At 39.1% G+C, this 20,308-nt stretch overlaps 2 protein-coding genes across 10 annotated transcripts in view; one reads left to right on the top strand and one right to left on the bottom strand.

Moving 5' to 3' along the window:
- Positions 1-15,645: 15,645 nt before the first annotated feature.
- Positions 15,646-17,934, bottom strand: MPLKIP (M-phase specific PLK1 interacting protein). The gene is made up of 2 exons (XM_080917598.1): positions 17,552-17,934; positions 15,646-16,551 (listed from the first exon to the last, which is right to left on the bottom strand). The coding sequence occupies exons 1-2, from the start codon at positions 17,885-17,887 to the stop codon at positions 16,351-16,353; spliced, it is 537 nt and encodes a 178-aa protein (XP_080773724.1). The 5' UTR covers positions 17,888-17,934; the 3' UTR covers positions 15,646-16,350.
- A 676-nt stretch (positions 17,935-18,610) lies between these two features.
- The window catches only part of SUGCT (succinyl-CoA:glutarate-CoA transferase), a 714,452-nt gene continuing 712,754 nt past the window's right edge, over positions 18,611-20,308 (top strand). For 8 of the 9 annotated variants that reach the window (XM_080918398.1, XM_080918397.1, XM_080918396.1 and 5 more), the window contains exon 1: positions 18,611-18,747. In XM_080918398.1, the coding sequence (XP_080774524.1) occupies positions 18,654-18,747 (94 nt within the window). In that variant the 5' untranslated portion in view covers positions 18,611-18,653. The remainder of the gene's footprint in view (positions 18,748-20,308) is intronic. The other variant, XM_080918399.1, reaches the window with a different exon arrangement.

The following is a 20,308-nucleotide window of genomic DNA, read 5'->3' as shown; positions in this document are numbered from 1 at the left end:
CCATTTCTGACGCTTACTTAGTCTTATCAGCAGCATCTGTTGACCAGTTTGTTCTCACCTAGTTTTTAATGCCTTCTTCAGGGGTTTCTGTGACGTTCCATCTGATCTTTCTGTTCTGTGTACATGTGCTTTGTTTTGAACTGGGGCGTTGAATTCAGAGCCTTGTACATTGGAAAGTTTCCCACGGAAGCTATATTGTGCTTTGTTTTTTATTATTATATTTTCACTTCTTAGCAAAATCACAACCTGTTTGAATAATTTGTTATAGAACAGAGCTTCAAAATTTTTCTAGCTGGGGATGGAGTGTATTTGATGGAGCATACCTAAAGCCCCCATCTTTGGTCCTGATCTGTGGCATAAAACGTATGTGGTGTTGCACAACTATAATCTTAGTGTTTGTGAGGTGGAGGCAGGAGGATCAAAAGTTCAGTGTCGTCCAGCAACACTTGAGTTCCTGAGGCCATCCTGGGCTTACATAAGGACTCTGAGTTTAAGTAAAACAAAAACAAAGAGAACTTAATTTCTCACCTTTTTTGTTTTCTGTTCCTGTCTCTCATACCATTTTACCCATTAGCCATTTTAGTTGAAAATATATTTAGTCAAACTGTTAAGAGGAGCTTGCCATTTAGAAGGTAAGATGGTATTTTGTTAGGTTCCCTATAAGTTGCAAATTTTTATTTGTTGTTTAATATACTAATTTTTTCAGACTGTATTTTGTTGAGAAATGTACTAGTAAGTATTGTGAGGTTTTGGGTATTTGCACATGAGTGCAGGTGCCCATGGAAGCCAGCTGTTGGATTACCTTCTAGGTACAGGCAGTTGTGAGCTTGTTGGTGTTGGTCGTACAATGTGCGTCCTCTGCAAGAGCAGCACTTGTTCAAAACCACTGACCAGCCCCATTATTGTAGTATTTTAAGCTTAACTCTTTATAGGAAAGTTACTATTTAAAAATAAAAATCTAGCCATATTGCTTAGCTTCTTTTTAACAGTTTATAGAGTTGATTTATCTTTTCTGATGTTATGAATGTCTAACTTTTAGTTTTAGACTTCATGCACAAACAGATTAGGGATGAGCTACTTAATGTGTTATTCTTTTTCTATTCATAAAGCATATTTAATAGGATCAGATTAAATTTCTTAACAGTGTTTATATAGATTTTCTCCTAATAGGTATTAGTTAATAGGATCTGGGTAAGCCATCTGTTTAAAAATGTAATATTGCTGTGTACTATTGACTACATCGGAACTTAGGATTCTGTGTTCACTCAGGCAGGCATTACATATTCATTGGCAACATAACTGGAAAGTTGTTATTTAAAATGCATAGCCCAAGAATTAACTGATGATTAAAGAAGTTAAAGCCACTTTATTTCTAACTTGACAATCCTGACTGTTTCCTTGAAAGCAATTCTCTTAGTTTTCCTCTTTCCACGTGTATTCTTCATTTGGCCAGAGTTCTGTTTCTAACATAAATCTTGGGAAATTTTCCTTTTCTGAAAATTTATATATTCTGCAACATCTCTGAAAGAACAGTTAATATGATCTATTATTAAGTGTATTATTAATATCCTCTGGAGTGTTTTAGGGGTGGGTGATTTATTCTTTCTTGTTCTTTTAAGCTGTGTTTGCTCAGGCTGGTCTTGAACTATAAGCTCCAGTAGTCCTCACTTAGCCTCTAGGTGAGCAGGGCCTCCTTGTTTGTCATTTTACTCAGCATTTTCCTTTGCTTCATTTCCCCCCCTTGTTCTTATTTACTTCATTAAATTCTCCATTCTCCTTCTACACCCACTGTTCATCTAAAGTTTATTTTCTCATATATTCCACTATTAGGTTTTGGTGTTTATTCAGTTTCATATTTTCCTACTTTACTGAACAATAATTCTCTTCAACTTTGAAAGGGGACATTTTAATGTCTATAGTATCTGATTACTTCTTTGACTTGATCTTACTTTTTTAAAATTACTGTACTTTCTAAAACACTGGTAAGATCCCCTGTATTCTTGTTTTCTGTTTGCCTTATATATTCATATATACTAAATTATTCAGCACATAAATGTTCCTGGGATCTATTTACATTTTAAACATGGATTACAGATTCTGTTTTAGTATGCCCCAATTGCTGGTCTTCTGTTTAGTTTGTGCTGTCTGCCAGGTTATTTTGAGACTAGGTCTATATGGGCAGGAATGGTCTTGTGAGCTTTGATCTTCCTGTGCAAGCCCTCCACGTGCTGGGATTATTTGTGCCATCATACCTTGCCCTCCACCTATCTGTGTAACAATTGTGGCTACTGCTTTAAAATATAGTTTATTTTTCAACTCTGTGTGTCTCTTTGTGGGTATGTGCATATGAATGCAAGTACTTCAGTGTCTAGAAGAGGGCCTCAGATACCCTGGGGCTGGAGTCACAAGGTGCTGCGAACTCGGACCCTAAGAGCAGTATGTGCTTAGACTACTGAGTGCTCTTTTCCACCTTTGCTTTGTTTAAATCTTTTCTGAGATTTTCATTTTCAAATTATATTTTGGTACCTTCTGTTGATGTCTAATTTGAAAAACTGACAGATTTTTCTAGCCACATTTTCCTTTTTGAAATGTAATTTTTGTTGGTGCTAAAAACTGAACTTGGCCTTGTGAATGCTAATGGAATACTGTCACTGAGATACATTCTGTGTTGAGTGATTGACATAACAAACTAGTATTGCTTGAGCCTGCAAGTGACGGTGAGGACCTTTAGTCCCAGCACTTGGGAGGCAGAGACAGGCAGATCTGAGTTCAAGGCCAGCCTGATCTACAGCGTGAGTTTCAGAACAACCATGACTACACAAAGAAACAAACTAAAAACAAAGACAAAAAAATTGCATAGGATGATACTATATGAAAAATGTATCCACTTTCATTCTACATTAACTGCACACTTGCTCCCTATTTATTTTGAAGTAAAATTCACAAGTTTGTTTTTATATACCTTTAGCCATTTCCAGGACAATTCTGCAGCTATATTTGGGATGGAATAGTAGATACGCTTCTTTAAGATCAAGAATGGTTTTTGCGATCCATATGACCAACATTTTGTAGCAAATTTGTTACACAAGGAAGAATGGTGGCAAGAAGGAAAGACTGATGTTTGCTGCCAGACAGGACTGTCAGACTCATAGAACTGAGAGTCAGAACTATTGTATTAGTGTTGTAGAAAACTTAGTTACCAGAAACACACAAGAGACCAGCTGACCATGGATGACTGAGATCTCTACTAGCAGTTTGCTTTCCCAGGACTGGTCAGGTGATTCCGTACACACAAACACTTGTCACCAACCTGGTTTGAGCTTTCTCTAGAAGCACATAGGAGGAAGAGTGCCAACTTCTACACATTGTCCTCTTACCCTGATACAATGGGATCCCTTTACAGTCTATACTGTAAAAGTGCATTTGGATTTTAACTGTAGACGGGCATCTGCATTTATACCTTCTGAAGTATTTAGAGCTAGGATTTTAACTTCTATGTGTAGCACAATTCGGCCTGCAGCACTTTCCCCATTCCTGCCTTCTGTTGATGCCACTTTTATTTTACAGATATAGGAATTAATAAAACCTTCATTTGACTGTCTCTGTTTTACTAACTTCTTCCTTGTTACAATGGATAAATCACTCCTAGAAAAATTCCAGCCTGTCAGAAACAAAAACCCTCCCTGTAGCTTCATTCTCTCTCCTGTAGCACTATTTGTTCCTCAATGAAAATCTGCACGGGTGAGCGGCTGCTTCTTACCTGGTACCCATTATCAAGAATGGAACCTGGCACATCTCCTCTATTTAATGAGCAAACACTAGCTTGTGTATACAGATGTGGAAAGAGAAACTCCCTGGATATTACTATAATAGGACTGCACAAAATTAATCAGAGAAACCCAATATACTTTATAAGAACAAGATGTAGCTTGCCAAGGACACATCCAACTAGAAGAAAGGTAGTTATAAAAATCCCGTATAGCCTCTACCTCAGATCCACTCATATGATACAGACTAAAGTTCTTTCTGATAGAACCAGACTAGCTGATCAGAAAACTCACTTTTTGACTTGGGTAATCACGTGTGTACAGTTCAAACAGTGAGCACTATTCTAATCTTACTACCCTAATTGTTTTTTTTTTTTTCCCTTTCAAATTTAATACTTTTCTATCACTGTATGGTGATGTTGGTGGAACTAGTTAGATATATATTAATAATAGTAGCTCATGGGGAGCTGTTTATTTAGAGCTAATAAAACAAACAGGCCTTTGCCCTCTGATTTCAATTTGCCTTCCTAAGGCTTGTGGGTGCTTGAAGGTAAGTGCAATTTTAGACTGGCTGGTGGGACAGAAAACAGTTATAAACCTCTTTTATTTAAGGACGAGGCAGCAAGGAGAAGCAAGAGGTGAATGAAGGTGAGACAAGAACTAGGGCCACAACACAGATGTGAAGGTCAGACGATCTAGTAGATAATTTGTACAATTGGTTCTTTCTTTGCCTTTGATGGTTCTGGGATCAAACTCAGATTGTCAGGCTTGTGCATAAACTTATTTACCCAGTGAACCATTGAAAAATCTAATACAATAGGTTAATGTGTTTAGTACCCATTCTTTTTGACAAGTACCTCTATCTTTGCAACTCCTCTGCAAATGTTACAAAGTAAAAGGTACGTATAAAAAGATGCCTATGAAACAGCTTTTCATCTATAGCACTATCATTCCTCAGCTTTCTACCAGGAAACCACATGGCTCACTACACGTCTCTGTGGTACAGAGTAATGCCCCTGCACTTCTGCTACTATGGAGGCTATAGGACCCTGGTCAAACATAGGATGGACTCACTGAGCAATATCACATTTTGTTAGTTACAGATTAGAGAATGCAGACACAGAGCCAGCAAGATGCAAATCTAAAACCTTTGCAAAACTTCTAAGGAACATGAATCCGGTTGCTGAGTGAAGTTTTATTATCTTCAGGATGTTAGTCTATTGGAAAACAAGATCAAAGCAGGAGTGTATACAACTACCATCACATCACCAGAGACAAGAGTTGATCGCATCACTAAGTCCTGCACTTAGCCAGTCCCTGGACTTACCTTGGATATTTGGTTTTTAAGTAAAACTATGTTGGGTTTTTCTGAGCATTACAACCTGAAGAAATTCTGAACAGTACACATTTCTACAGTAGGAAACTATGCATATAAGATTTTCAGAATTAATCTGAATTAGACTGTGGTTACAGCAGATACTGACACTCAAATTTCTTACATTTCTCACTTATTTGCCATCGTGAATACCCACACACATGCAGGGCACCTGGGGAGTTGACTACATGCCAGAGTCAGTTCTCTCCTAACACATGGGTTCTAGGAGTGGAACTCGGGTCAGCAGAGTTGGCAAGTGCTTTGTCCAGTGAGCCATCTTGCTGACCTAGAACACAACTTCTATAATCAAAAGTAGCAAATATATTGCTGGAGAAATGACTCAGCAGTTATGAACAGCTGATCTTCCAGGGGAAAATTGACAGCGTCAATGTACTGGCTCACAACTCTAGTTCCAGGGGATCCAACGCTCTCTTCACAATGACTAGCACGTCATCACTTTTTTTTCTGACATTTTAACAGGCATATAATGGTGACACTGGTTTTGAAATCCTACTCCATGGCTTGACCTCTAATTCTCCTTGATTGAGACTGCTATGTAGCCCTGGTTGGAACTTGGTATGCAGAGCTGACTGGCTTCAAACTCACAAAGATCACCCTTGCATCTGTTACTATCCCCAACTGTCTTCATTCTTAAGCATCTTTCACTGAACAGTCTTTTTCCTTGTTTTTCGAGGCAGTTTCTCTGTATGCAGCTTTAGCTAGTCTGGAACTCTGAGGACCAGGTTGGCCTTGACTCATAGAACTCTGCCTGCCTCTGCCTCCTGAGTACTGGGATTAAGGGCATGTGCCACCACTGCCCAGCTGGAGTAGATAATTTCTGGGCAGTCCACAACTTCCAACTCTCTTTTATGAATAAGGATTTTGGTATTTTATCTTAAAGTCAACATCAATCCAAAGTCAACCAAATTTTCTTTCCTCCTTTTTGTCCTTCTTGTAAACAGTAACAGGTAGATTGAGAGAGAAAAACTTATTCTGACAATCTCATACATGGTATACAATATCTTGTTTTATCCATCCCCTACTAGCTCCTGTTAGTTTCCCCCATCTCTTATCTTACTTTCATGTCTTTTAAAAGTTGTTTTTCTTTTAATTCACTAGATCCAAGTATACATACTTGTATGAAGTTTTCCACTAAGACTTGGGGAACCTATTAAACTCTGCCCTCAAAGAAGTGACTTTTCAATGTTTTGTACTTTTCCCATTCTATAGGTTTGGATACGCGTTTATAAAACTGACATGTATCCTCCAATATCAGTATCTATAATTTCACTGCCTCGCATTTTCACTCCCTCAAGCACTCATCAACTGTCATTAGTCACTCAGCTAAGTGTGAAGCACTCAGAGCCCTCCCCCACAGCTGGAATTTTAAGTGCATGGGTGTTTTGTCTGCTTAACAGGTAATGTGCATGCAGTGCTGGTGAAGGCCAGCAGAGGGCTTCAGGTCCCATGGGATTGGAAAAACTTCTGGGTATAAACCACATCATGGCTGCTGGGAAAAGAATACCAGTGATGGCATGGAATAGCAGCCAGTGCTCTACCAGTAGTCTTCTCTCCAGGTCCAGTGAACTTCAGATTCTTGATCTTGCATTGGTATCCGCACTGGGTTGAGTTCATGCATGCAACAGCTATACCATGTCCAGAGGTCATTGTCTCATACTCTCCTTTTTTCTGACTTTACACTCTCTTCCCATCTTCCTCGGTGTTCCCGAGCCTTGGTTGATACACATGTTCCATCTATAGCTGATAAGTGGTCACAGTTCCTTATTCTCAGCATTTGAACAGCTAATAAATCTCTACATTAACCTCTACTTCGTAATCAGAAGCTTCTCTGTCCAAATTTAAAAATAGCACATATCTGTTGGTACCAGAACCTGGGCAAATAAGAACTTGGGGCAGAATGCTTAAGACCTCTGGATTTAAGATTTGTTGATTTCATGTGTATATGCCTGCATGAGTCTGTGATTTGCTAAAACAGTGTTTTTCTACATGTGGGTTGCAAGCACTTTGGGAGGATCAACTGACCCTTTCACAGGGGCTATGTATCAGATATTCACATTACAATTTTTAACAGTAGCAAACCTAGAGTTATAAAGTAGCAATGAAATAATTTTATGGTAGTGGGGTTACCACATGAGGAACTGTATTAAAGGGCTGCAGCATTAGGAAAGTTGAGAGCCACTGCTCTACAGTTACAGATGGTTGAGGGTTGCTATATGGAAGCCTACATCTGTGAGAGCAGCCAGTGCTCTTAACTGCTGCGCCATCTCACCAGCCCCTCATATTCCGTTAGCCTCTTTTATAGGCTCATGTTCTGCTGAACTGGCTATTCTAACTTTGTTTTCACAATTAAACTTCAGATCTGAAGGGGCCAGTAAGGTAGCTTAAACAGGTGAAGAAGGCTGCCTCTAGCCAGATGAACCGAATTGGAACCTACATGAGAGAATCAAGTCCCTCAAGTTGTCCTCTGACCTCTACATTCGCACCATGGCACATGTATGCACCACAGATTAAATAAGTATCCTTTGTTGTAAAAGTAAACGCAAAGCAACTTGCTAGGAATAGTAAAAATATGAAACTGGCCTAGGTGTCCACCAAATAAGGAATGGCTGAAGAACCTATGATATATACATATGAACAAGGTATTTATTGCCACAAAACCCCACAAAATCCTGTCATTTGAGGCCAAAAGGATGAGCCTGGATAGCTTTTTGTTTTTGAGACAGAGTCTCATTATGTAGGTCAGGCTGGCTTCAAACTCTGTTATCCAACTGTCTCTGCCATCCAGGCTCCGGGATTAAAAGCATGCATGTTCCACCACACCCAGCCTTTCCAGTGGCTTTGTGTAGTGAAATAAGGAAAACAAATACTGTGTCCTCCCATTTAGATTGAATTCTAGAAGGGTCATTGCAGCTGGAAAGTGTCACTAGGAGACAAAGGGGGTAATGACAAGACAGAAATGCAGCTAGATAGGAAGCACTTATAGAATTTCTGTGTTCTATAAAAGCACAGTAGGGTGACTATGGCTGTTAATAATTCCATGTTTCAAAATAGGTAAAACAAAGAAATAATAAACATTTTAGGTGATGGATTTACCAACTGCCTTCAATCATTATATAGTATACAGATATTGAAATAAGATTATACTTCAAAAATGTCTATTACATGTGAATTAAAAATATTAGAAATATATTGGCTGGGGTTGCAATCTTTTATAGCTAGTATTTTCAGTTCCAAATTTAGAAAGAGGTGATGATATGAGCTGTGGTTATAAGTCCATCCTATAGTCCTTACATGTGGATCTGCTGGGGTCACAGTACTGAACACAAGTTTACTCTATCAAACAAATGTTTTTAAAAGTGACTAAGTTTAAAAATCTCATAAGGCTGTTTAAAACTGTATCAAGTTGATGTGATAATAGCTCATTGTAGCTTTGTGTTTCACATGCTTCTTAGAGATATTTTATGTATGTAAGTTTTCTACCTGAACATTACTTCGTTCTCTATGGAGGACAGAAGAGGACATCTGATCACCTAGAATCGAGTTACTTGTGGTTGTGAGTCCCTATGTTGTGCTAGGATTTAGAGTGCTTTGCAAAAGCAACAAGTACTTTTAACTACTAAGATGTCCCAAGTGCCTTAGTTTTCCTTTTTTTCCCCTTCTTTCCTTTTAAAATGTCCTGGGCACGTAAGAATACATATTTTAATGCAGGGTCCTGTTGTAGCCTTGACTGACCTTGAACTCATCTTCATATCAATTTCTGGGAATATAGGCTGGGGAAGATAGTGTCACACTCAGCGCCCTCATTAGGATTTCCTTATTGTGATGTAAATCATTTTTAAGTACACATCTTACCTTTCCTTTGTCTCCACTGATCTGCAGGGCTTATTTATGAGTGCTCATCTGTGAGGTCTCCACTCCTACTTTATTAGTTCCTTCTTTTTCAAGTTCTTGTATATAGTAGGGCAAAGTCTGCCTACACTCTTGGACATTTTTATAATTCATCTTGGTCATTCTTTATTCCATATAAAATAGACAATAATCTTGTAAAATCTAAAATTGAAACTTAAATAGCACTTATGAAAATGAATTTTTGGTATGTATTTCTCCTTTCAAATGCTTTTAAAATTGTACTTTAAATATGCTTTATACTTTTCCTCTACTGGTCTGAGAGTAGTCTGATAGAGTGGAGCATTTTTATCTAATGCATTTTCCCCAACTGGTATACAGGAGTGCTGTAATCACAAAACTGTTCTTAAACAGAACCACAGTTAAGTTTCCCTTTCATCAGCCCAGTTTGATCTTTCCCTTTAGACTCTTGCAGGAGTGATCTCTTTTCTCACTTTTCTAAAAATTATTGTTTATTTACTTATCAATACAGAGCCTGTTATCTCTGTTTTTCAACACAGGTTTTCTGTGTGCCTTGGCTGTCCTAGAACTCACTGTGTAAACTGCCCACCTCTGCCTCCCGAGTGCTGGGACTAGTGCACCACCACCACTCAGCTCTAGATCCTCTTCTTTAATTAGTCAGTAATAAGGTGTATTATAACAAAATACTTTGAAAGGTTGAGTCATCACTGCAACCCAGAGGGTAAGTGAAACACGTATGGTTAGTTCACTTTTGTGAATTCTTCTTTGTAGACTGTACTTAATCCCGGGCTAGTGTTCAGACTGCTTAAGGCACTCAAGTCTCTCAAATGCTGCTGTAACTTAGTAGTCACTGCAGTTGGCTTATATAAATCATGTGGACTTTTGGTAACAGCCTCTATAAATAAAATGATCTATAATTTCCTACTTATATTTATTTTATTTTTTGGAAACTTTGAGATAAGTTAATGTAAGTTTAAGATGTACTGAATACTTCCCCCACCAAAGGTTCATACAATACAGGACCTTCACATTCCATGATAGCTTGTAAGTCTTCTTGATGGAGGGAGAATTTGTCAATTAAGAATCATTAGTTTAAAAAATATCATTTATAGAAATTTTCTAAAGACTGTCTCATCTCATAGACTTGTATTTCTTTGGGAGGGGGTACTATATCTTTTGAAACATACTGATGCGTTGGTGAGAATATTTAATCTGTGTATCAGCCAACTCTTTGAAATTTATACTGATCTTAAAATTTATTTAAAAATTACATGACTCATATACTTGGAAACCTCCTGATAAGAGTTTTTTTTTGAGAGAGAAAGAGAGAGAGAGAGAGAGAGAGAGAGAGAGAGAGAGAGAGAGAGAGAGAGAGAGAGAGAGAGAGAGAGAGAGAAATTGAACCCAAGGTGTACCCAAGTACCAGAAAGGACCTCATGGCCTGTCCTTGTCCTACACCCCAGGGTTACTCCCTAGCTACTTCCTAGCAACAGTCAAAGATTAGTGTGATTGTTTCAAGTGTACTTTCAGACCATCTGTGATTGTTCATGGTTTTGCTTCAGAGCACCCACCTGCTGGCTTACAATAATCATTCAGTTAGAGGCCTGCCAGGCTGGCAGCACCCTCCACTGCTTGCCATTTTCTATAAAACCTTGTCCCTCTGAGAGCTTGCAGTTTCACCCTCCCCTTCTGTGTCAGAGATGGCAATGTGGCACAAGCTCAAACTTGTAATAAAGACCCTAGTGCGATTGCATCTGAATAGAATTCTTGGTGGTGTTTTGGGATTCCTGATTTAAAGTACAGTTCCCCATGTCCAGTTTACAGCTGTCATTTTAAGGTCTACCTTTTCCTATCCTCTTCTGTTACTTTTCTTGGACTTAGTTTATTATATACCCTCCCTTCTTCCTTCAACTGATTTGAGATCACTAAAACTTTTGGTTGTATATTTAATTTGAAAAAGTATAGCTATATGGCACACACCTTAAATCCCAGTACTCAGGAGTTTGAGACCAGCTTGGTCTACAAAGTGAGTTCTAGGACAGCCAAAGCTACGTAGTAAGATGCTACCTATATTGGGAAAAATTTGTCACTTTCAAAATTAGTCGTTTCTCTAACACTAGTATTTCAAGATACAATCACTTTATTATAAACTGTGGACAGAAATTTCATACCTCCCACCACTCCTTAAAATTCTTAAGCTTTTGTTTAAGAGAAGCCTGCATCATTTAATTCTAAACTTGCATTACCCTTACTTACCCATGTAATTTCAATGTAAGGAAGTATGATTCTAAATCTTATCTCAACACCCTATCACAAATCTGTTTCTTCATATAAACTACAACCACAAACCATGACTGCACATGCCCACAAGGCCAGAATTTAGGAGGTGGAAGCAGTAAGATCAGGAGTTCTTATCACAGGGAGTTTGAGGTCACCGTAGCCTACATGATACTGCCTCAGAAAAGCAAAAACTTGATTACATTAATTCATATTTTGATATTTGAATCTATTTCCAATAACCTTAATTATTTTAAGTGATAAAATTATCACTCCTATTCAACTGATTAAAAACATACATTAATTATGACAAAAATACTAAAGGCATGCATTTTACTACTCTTTTAGAGTAAAGACATGTTTAAAAGAACTCACTCTATTTATACACAAAGAAGATGGAAGGGGGTTGGAGAGATGGGTTGGTGGCTAGGCACACTTACTGCTCTTGCAAATCCCCTGGTTTTGGTTCCTAGCACCCACATACTCACAACCTTCTGAAACTTCTGTCCTAGCAAATATGTCTCTTCTACCCTTCATAGGTTCCTGAGATCACATTGTATACACACATATACACCAGACACAACATATAACATTAAATATTTTTTTTACAGAAAATTCTTAGACTCCTAGTTAAAAGGCAAAAGCTGACTTTTTTGAGGTAGGGTCTCATCGCCTATAGTAACCTCTATGTTACTGAGGATGGCCTTAAACTAATTCTTTTCCCTCTATCTACTGCATTTGGTATGTCTGGATTATAGGCATTTGCTACACATCCTGTTTAAGCTATCTTGAATTTTATTAAAAGCACAGGGGGAAAAAAAGCCTCCAATGAAGATCCAATTGCTCAAATCATACTCCGAAATTCCTTGGAAGTTATGCAAAAGGCTTTAAAAAGCATTGTCCATAAACTTTATACTTAAAAACTTTATCTGGGGAGTTTAAAAAACATCATAAAATGGAAATATCAAATTTCTTGAAGATAATTATACATAGTAGAAATTTTGTAACTGATTATGCTTTTTTAATGCATTAGAACAGAATTTAAACATGATTCTTTAGTAAAATATATTTAGTTTTAGACTATATTTTGGAGACAATTTACTCCTATTTCTATAGGGTTTCTTCTTTCTTTTTGTAAGAAAAACAGGGTCTTACCATGCAGCCTTGGCTGGCCTGGAACTTGCTATGTACACCAGGCTGGCTCCAGAGTACTAGGGTTAAAGGTGTGTGCTACCATGCTTGGCTACTCCTATTTTAATGTGCAAGTTCTATTAATTGTATATGCTATTTTGTTAAAGTAAAATATATATTTTATCATACTGGGAATTAAGATACACTTGTATATGTTAACTGGCCATGTTTTTACTAAGTGGGTTATAAAATGATTTATCTTAGGTTAGGTGGCAAATATTGGATATAGAGAAAAGAGGTACTAGAAATTCATGGTAAAAGTGAAAACACTAGGAAAGTGGTTTGAGTCATATGGCAGGAGCCTAAGAAAAAACAACTAATGAGAATTTATAGATTATCTACTGGACTGGCAAAAATTACTGAAAGGTTTTAAGAATCTGAAAGAAATTCAAGAAAATACAAAATACCACCTGTAAAGTACTTGGAAGTTAGGGTAGGGCATATGGCGATTGGAGAGAAGGAATAGTGTCTTGAAACACACATACACACAGCCCAAGCTGGCCTTGAACCTGTGATCCACCTGCCTCAGCATCCTGAGTCCTGGGGGTTTATATTTGTCTGACTTAAGCCACATTCCTTTTACATGAAATGCAGTATTAGCATATGAAAAGTACACATGGGACTTTTAGCTTCACCCTCCTTGAAATCATAAAAATTTTGACAGTTTGATGCATCTTTAGATAACCATTATTCAGCATGATGGAAACACAGAACCCAATTCACCAAAAGCAACTATAGTTTTATTTCTGATTTGAGTATTGTTCTTGAAATTTAAGGCAAATAGCCTTAACATTTGTTTGGTGTCTAAAAAGGCAGGCAGGTTTTTCATACTCTTAGTTTTCCGTTCACGTGATTCACCTGAAAACTAGTGTTTAAACAAATACTGCCATCTCCTTCCCTTGAAAAAATATCTGAATTCTGAACATTTCCATATGCAAGTATAACAGTTTGAATGAATCCCATATTTTACTCATAGTAAAAAAGCCTAAATTCTGTCATACTCCTCCTTAAACTAAGACAGTAAGAAATGTTTGATATATCAAAGTTCAAAAGGAAACACTCTCTTGATAGGTAAGTGGCAATTCTGCAAGAGTATATGGGACTTGAAATATTGTTGGGCTCATGTTTGGAAAATGAATTTTGCTATTTCTTTTGTAAAATGTGATAAAGGTTAAAAAGGAAATTGTTGTGATTCCTTGATCACAGGCATCTTAATTTAATTCTGTAGAGTTTTTGGAATTAAGGATCTAAATTTGGATTTTCATAAACTATCCTGCTTACCTATCCCTTGGAATGTATAGAACCTCAAAGAATTCATCTCATCTGGAGATAATGCTAATATAGACTATACTCTTGCTTAAAACCCATTTCTGAGATGTAAAGGTCTATACATTTCTCTAAAATGTTATTTAGCTTTTCTTTTTTTCAAGACTGGGTCTCACTATGCAGCAAGCTCTTCTGACTTCACTATGTAGACCAGCCTGACCTCATATTTAGAGATCCACCTGATACTGGAAAGGTTGGGATCAAAGGGTGTGGACCACTAAACTCAGCTCAAGAACCCTTCTTAAGAATTAAAGAATTAAAACTCCTCTAATCCCAGCACTTTGGCAAAGTGTGGCAAGGCAGATCTCTTTGAGTTCACAGCTGGCCTGATCTACATAGTGAGTTTCATTAAAACCAGAGTTACATAGCCAGACCACCTCTGCAAAAACTAAGCAAAATTCCATCAAAAACCTAATTCTGAACACATACTAATAGTGTATGCACTTTTGCTGAGAACAGTTTCTCCTTAAAAAGTCAGAGGTTAGACGGACCTCTGAAGGTAGATGTTAACAGAATTTAAAATGAAACATGAAGCTGTATTTGGATGTCTTCCAAACATGGTACAAATGCAACACATAAAACCTTCCTTTAACTTCATTATTTTTGCAAATCTTGTTAAATTGCCCAGGCTGGCTTTAACCTTACAATCAAGTCAGCTCAGCCTCTGGGGTAGCTGTAATTACAACCATGTAAAACTGTGTCTGGCTCTAACTTTTGATCTTTGCCAATAACATACTTTCTAAGAGATTCTTCAGTAATAGTTTCCAAGTGTTACTTTTTTATTTATGAGGTACAATAAGTATCAAATATAAAATATATGAAAAAACCCAAGATGTTGAGTACAGATGTTTGCTTTTGAATAGCCACATAACATCACTCTATTAAACCCTACACACATGGGACTGAGCAGAGTAATGTAACAGTTACAACAAGAATTTATATATTTATTAAACATTTACTTAGTGCCCATCATTTTATAGGCACTATTCTAAAACCTCACAATACAGGGGTAAATAAAGACAAGTTCTATGAATTTCCTCATTTTTCATGGAAAAACTGGAGTATCTAACTAATAAAATTTCAAAACTCTGGCTTCAATGGAGGTTTTATTAGCATAAAATCCTTCCAGTGGGTCCCTACCCCAATAACAAATAGGTCTGAACCAACTAGATAGAATGGTCATTTCACTTTTCTTTTGGAGAAAAATTGTTGACAATTTTTTTCAACAGACTGTAGTGTTTAAGATTTGATTTTAAATAACTGAGGAATATTTCTCCAAGATTTATCTCTGCTAATATAGGTAGATAGATACTCAGCATCTATTCCCTTCTATTTCAGTCAGGCAAAGCAAGCTAAAGTTCATAGAACCCTTTCTCAGATTAGAAATGTGCCCATGAGTCAAGGTAATTAAGCACTACTGACCAGGTCACAGAAAACTGGCTTTGTCATTTGTCATTCTTTGGGACTAATGGAATCAAATATACATATGTCTTTGTCACGGCAGTGAATTGAGATGACTATTAGTCATTTGTTGTGGTATGGCTATGAAGTGCCTCCCCAATGGTCATGTGTTAAAGGCTTGTCTGATCATTGGGAAGTGTTTAGATCATCAGGGAATTTACCTCAATGTTTACATGATGCTATTATTTTGGGAGATAGAAAAAAGATGAAGTTGTTCTAGAAAGGCTCCTCTTGTCCCTGGCCACTTTCTGTCTTTCTACAGCTTGGTTGCCAAGGGTGAGCAGCTTCTACCATATCCAGACATATTCTGGTTCACCTCAAGACCAACTAATGGATCCAGCTGAATTTCTACTGGAACCAAACTATGAACCAAAATTCCTCCTTTGTTTTCCTCTGGCATTTTATCACAATGACAGGAAACAACATACCACCTTCTTCGGCTTCAAGACAAAGCATGTCTACAAATATAGAGAAATTTGAGAACACTGAACGTTGGGCGGGTGTGCGTGCGTGTCTGATTTATCCTGGCCTTTAGTGGTTAAAGAAGTATAAAGTACAAGGTAGGTGATTTCCAGTGATTTTTAAGTTTCAATATTTTAACAAAAATACAAAAAATGAATTTAGAACAATTTTCTATTAATAAATACATAGAGAACTGTCTAGGATAGCTTATCTATTTCATTAAAAATATAGTTTGCAAAACATTTACCTTCAAATTCTAAGTGATTATGAAGCATTATTTTAGCAATTCTACATATCCACAAAATCACAATTAGGAAGACAAAAACGTTTTATTTTAAAACATCTCAAAAACAAGTGTCTGTTATCTTGGAAATGTTAAATATGAAAATTGTGTTCCATGGTACATACTCCCGGATAGCTAAATACTGTAAATTGTCCTATCATTTTCTATAATATCAACACTTGATATCAAGTTAGAGATTACCAAGGGTCTGCTAATCATTATTCAAAGTCATCATCTTTGGGTTCAACTCATTTACACAAGTGAAAGTTCTGTCCAAGCTGTTCCTGACACATGAGGCTTCCAGTTGAATTTCAGAAATGTTAAGAAAAGTATCTTCCTTTTTTGCCTGTGAATGTTTGCGTATTGCTGTACTGTTGGCTTATATCCACTACAGATACTGGTTCTAGGCCAGCCCAAGGGTCTTCAAGCATTGAAGGCTTAAAATAACTTTCCAACTCATTAGACATTCTTTTTTCTCTACCACGCCCTGATCCAAATGGCGTAGATGTCCTTGGAGAACCCTTTAGGAAAAAAATCATCAGTTAAAATAAAAACATCTAATAGAGATAATTGGTAATTTCTCCTCTAGTTAAATATTAGTGGGGAATCACATTAAAAGTTGGCAATTGAAACATAATATATTCAGCTGCAAATTTCTTTAGTGCTTTTAAGAACTACTAAAACCAATTGTATAGTTCTCTTTTAAAAATGTCTCCGATCATATTAGAAACCTTTTGATTTCTAATGTGATAACCTTGCAGCTCCCTACAGCTATTAAATATAAATCCAGCTCAAGCAATTTTTAACTGCATTATATTTTTCCCGTAAACTTACTTTTTAACCTGATAGGTTTCAAATTTCTAGAATTTTTTTTCTAGAACTTTTATATGGCATGAAAATTTCTATTCTATTAACTCCAACTAATAAGGGATTCAGCTGGATGAGCATGTTCAAGTTTGCAAAATGCCCTAGATCCAAGTTGTTAGCCAAAAAAGCTACTTTCTGTCTTGTATTCGCTGAGAAGAGGGGAAATTTCCACAATTCCAAATTTTCTATTTTCCCTTCAAGAGAACTTGGAGTAGATATAAATATGTCTAGAAAAACAGTAAGAGGCTTTTTTTTTTTTTTAAAAAAAGCAAGAATGCAAAAACAAGGGAGGGACATCTGTAGGAAAATCATCCACTGTCCTTCCCCTAGGACCAGGAATATTCACTGAAATAAATGACAAAAATCCAAACCAAAACAAAAGCCTCTGGGGGGGGGGGCGAGAAGAAATGGAGGATTAAATAAGTTTGCATACAAATGTGGTATGCTAAGAGCACAATTTCCGTGGAACAGAGATACGTAGCTCCGCCACTTATTGTAGTCTTAGATATATAATTTCTTTACGCCTCAGGTTACTCATCTGCAAAATTGGGCCAACGGTAGTATCAGAGGATTAAACAATCCACGTAAAGGGAATTTTAGTATCACGCCTGCCATAACAGTAGGAGTTCGGCAAACGCTAGCTATTGTCTTTACCTGGGGGTAGGTCTGCTGCTGCCCTGGGGAGTAGCCGAACTGATGCTGGGACCCCGCGGGGGACCTGGAGTAGGAGCCTGGGTAGCCGCCCGGGGACGGAGACCCGAAGCGGGCCCCCGAGAAGCTGCCGCCGTGCCGCGGAGAGTGGCTGCTCCCGTACGGCCTAGCCCGGGGCCCGCAGGGCGGAGTGTGGTGCGGACTCCCGTACCCGTCCCGCGGGGAGGGCGGCCGCGGCCCCCCGCCCAGGGCACCCCGGAAGTTGTTTCCGCCACCCCAACCTCCTATCCCCGGGCTGGGGTACGGAGGAGTTGGCGGTCGAAAATTCGGTCGATGCATAACAGGAAACGAAGCTGAAGAGATCGCCACAGCCACCCTCACCGGAACTCCAGCGCTCAACTGCCAGAAGGAAACGGCTATTCCTTTATTTATACAGCCTTCCGGCTGCCCGCGGGACTAGCGCACCTTAGTTCCGCCTGCACAAAGGTTCCGACCTCCCAGTGTTTCTGCAAGAAGGCAGGTAAGATAGGTAGGTCACTCAAGTTGGAGAATGGTGGGTGTGCCTGAGAGGAGGAAAGACTGTAAAGGGGGAACCAAATCCCCGACCCTAACGTGAGCACTGCGACCCACTGCCTTCGAGGAGACCCCTGCACACGAAGACGGAAGCGGAAAAGACAAAACCGGTCCTCAGGCCTTATGGGTTGGGCGGGGGCGTGTTGGAGGAGGCAGTCCGGAAGAGGGCGGATTAGAGGGATAGGGCGGTCTGGCTTTGAAGCTTCCGGGAAGCGGGGCGTGTAGCGTCAGTGGTCAGAGTCGGGGACTTTGGGGAGACGGAGGCGGAAGCCTATACGGAAGTGCGGGATGGGTTGTGATGAATTGAGGGGCGGGGCCGGAAAGAGGGCGGGCCGAAGGGTGTAAGGCGGGATTTAGTTGAAAGAGAGTCCTAGGAGGCCTGAGCGGAAGCGGACGGGGTGGTGGACTGGATGAGAGCGAGGGTGACCAGGGGGGGGCGGGGCTGTAAGGGGCGGGGCTGGGGGCGGGGCTGGCCGAGGGGCCTAAGGTCGAGGAGGGAAGTCCCGGGTCGTTCTTGCTGGGCTGAGGGGCGATGCTGTGGAAGCTTGCCAGGGCGGTGGCTTTTCGGAGACCGGGCCGAGGCCGGGCCGGCGGGAGGGGGCTGTGGACCGGCCGCCCGCAGTCAGGTACCCACTGACACTGAGGGCTCAGGCTCCCTGAGGAGAGCGCTCGCGCCTCGGGGGGGCGTCTGTCGCAGGGCTCGCGGCCGCGTTCGTGCCCCATTCCTCTTCTCCACCCCTGCCTTCAAATCCCCCAAAGTTTTGGGAACTTAGAAAATAAGCACCTCCCGCCCGAAAGGCGAGTTTTAGAAAGCACAGTGCTGCCTTGATAACAGGAGTGCCTGCACTAATTAATGCTGGACTTGAGCCCTATGGAGGAAGTTGACAAGGTTAGGAAGTAAAAATAGAAATTTAAAGGAAAACAAAAACCACGAAATTATAGCCAAAACTTAAAAATCAACTCAGGGAATTTTAGGACCCATTACATTAGACCGGTGTGTAGTGTGGATCTGGGGGGGGGGGGGTTATTGGTTTCGATTTTTTGTGTGTATGAGTGTATTGCACATGCACCACTTAATGTGCTTGATGCCTTTGGAGATCAAAAAGGAGTCAGAATTCCTGGAACTGGAGAAAATCGTGATTGTGATCTACCTTGTGGGTGCTGGGAACAGAATCTGAATCCTCTTGCAGAGCACTAACCAGTGAGCCATCTCTGGAGCTTCTGTGGTTTTTCACTCATCTATAGCACTTTTATGGAGCATTTGGCCTTCAGTCTCTGACGTATTCAGCGACATAACTAACGAGTTATCTTCTCAACTTTATTTTTTATTAATGGAGACAAACACAAGGGCTTTGGGGGTGGGGTGAGGCTGTTTAATTTTTTTTTTCATGCCCCTGCTTTATGTTTGGATAGTTCGATTCAACTTTTTTATTTTGCTTCATTTTGTTTTTTGGGTTTTTTTTTTTTTTTTTTTTTTTTTTGAGACAAGTTCTCAATAATATTACTCAGACTTGGACACATTTCTTACTTCGGAAGACAAATTGTATAATTAATCATGGAGAGATAATGTCACCATCAGGATGCAGTGATATAAGTCAAGCCTTCATACGGCAGCTCAGCTAACAGTTATACTGTTCTAGACTGGCCAACATTTCTGTTTTTTCTTTGTGTAGCTTAGTATCTGGCTGTTGCACACTGCTCATACTGATGAATGAATAAGTCATATATCACACACACATATATGTCAGCAAACCATATGAAGGGAGCTGAGAAGTGGGGTGATAGGCACCAAAATTACATTTATTATTAGTTTTTATAGCTGGCAGAAAATAATGCAGAACTGGGCCTTACCCTATATTAATTATCTTTTTACTTGTATTCTGCTTCTAGAATGGAGGTGAACCCAGGGCCTTGTGCATGCAAGGAGGGCTCTTTACTGTTGAGCTTCAGTGTATCCGTAGTCCCCAGGATCTATCCACACAACACACCAGAGATCTGGGAGAAGAAATACAGCAGAAAAGTTTCCCAGGCAGATTAAGACTGTACTTCCCAGCACATTTGAAGGAAACAAGTGTGAATACTTGTAATTCACCTGTTTCAATAAGGTTGAATAAGGTTGTAGTGTTTATTTACCTAAGGGGTGCTTCTAGTGTGTGTGTGTGTGTGTGTGTGTGTTATCAATTTATT

The sequence above is a fragment of the Micromys minutus genome (assembly GCF_963924665.1).
Source record: "Micromys minutus genome assembly, chromosome: 6".
NCBI classification, from domain to species: domain Eukaryota; kingdom Metazoa; phylum Chordata; class Mammalia; order Rodentia; family Muridae; genus Micromys; species Micromys minutus.
Note: the sequence above shows the minus strand (reverse complement) of the source record. Positions and strands in the feature narration are given on the sequence as shown.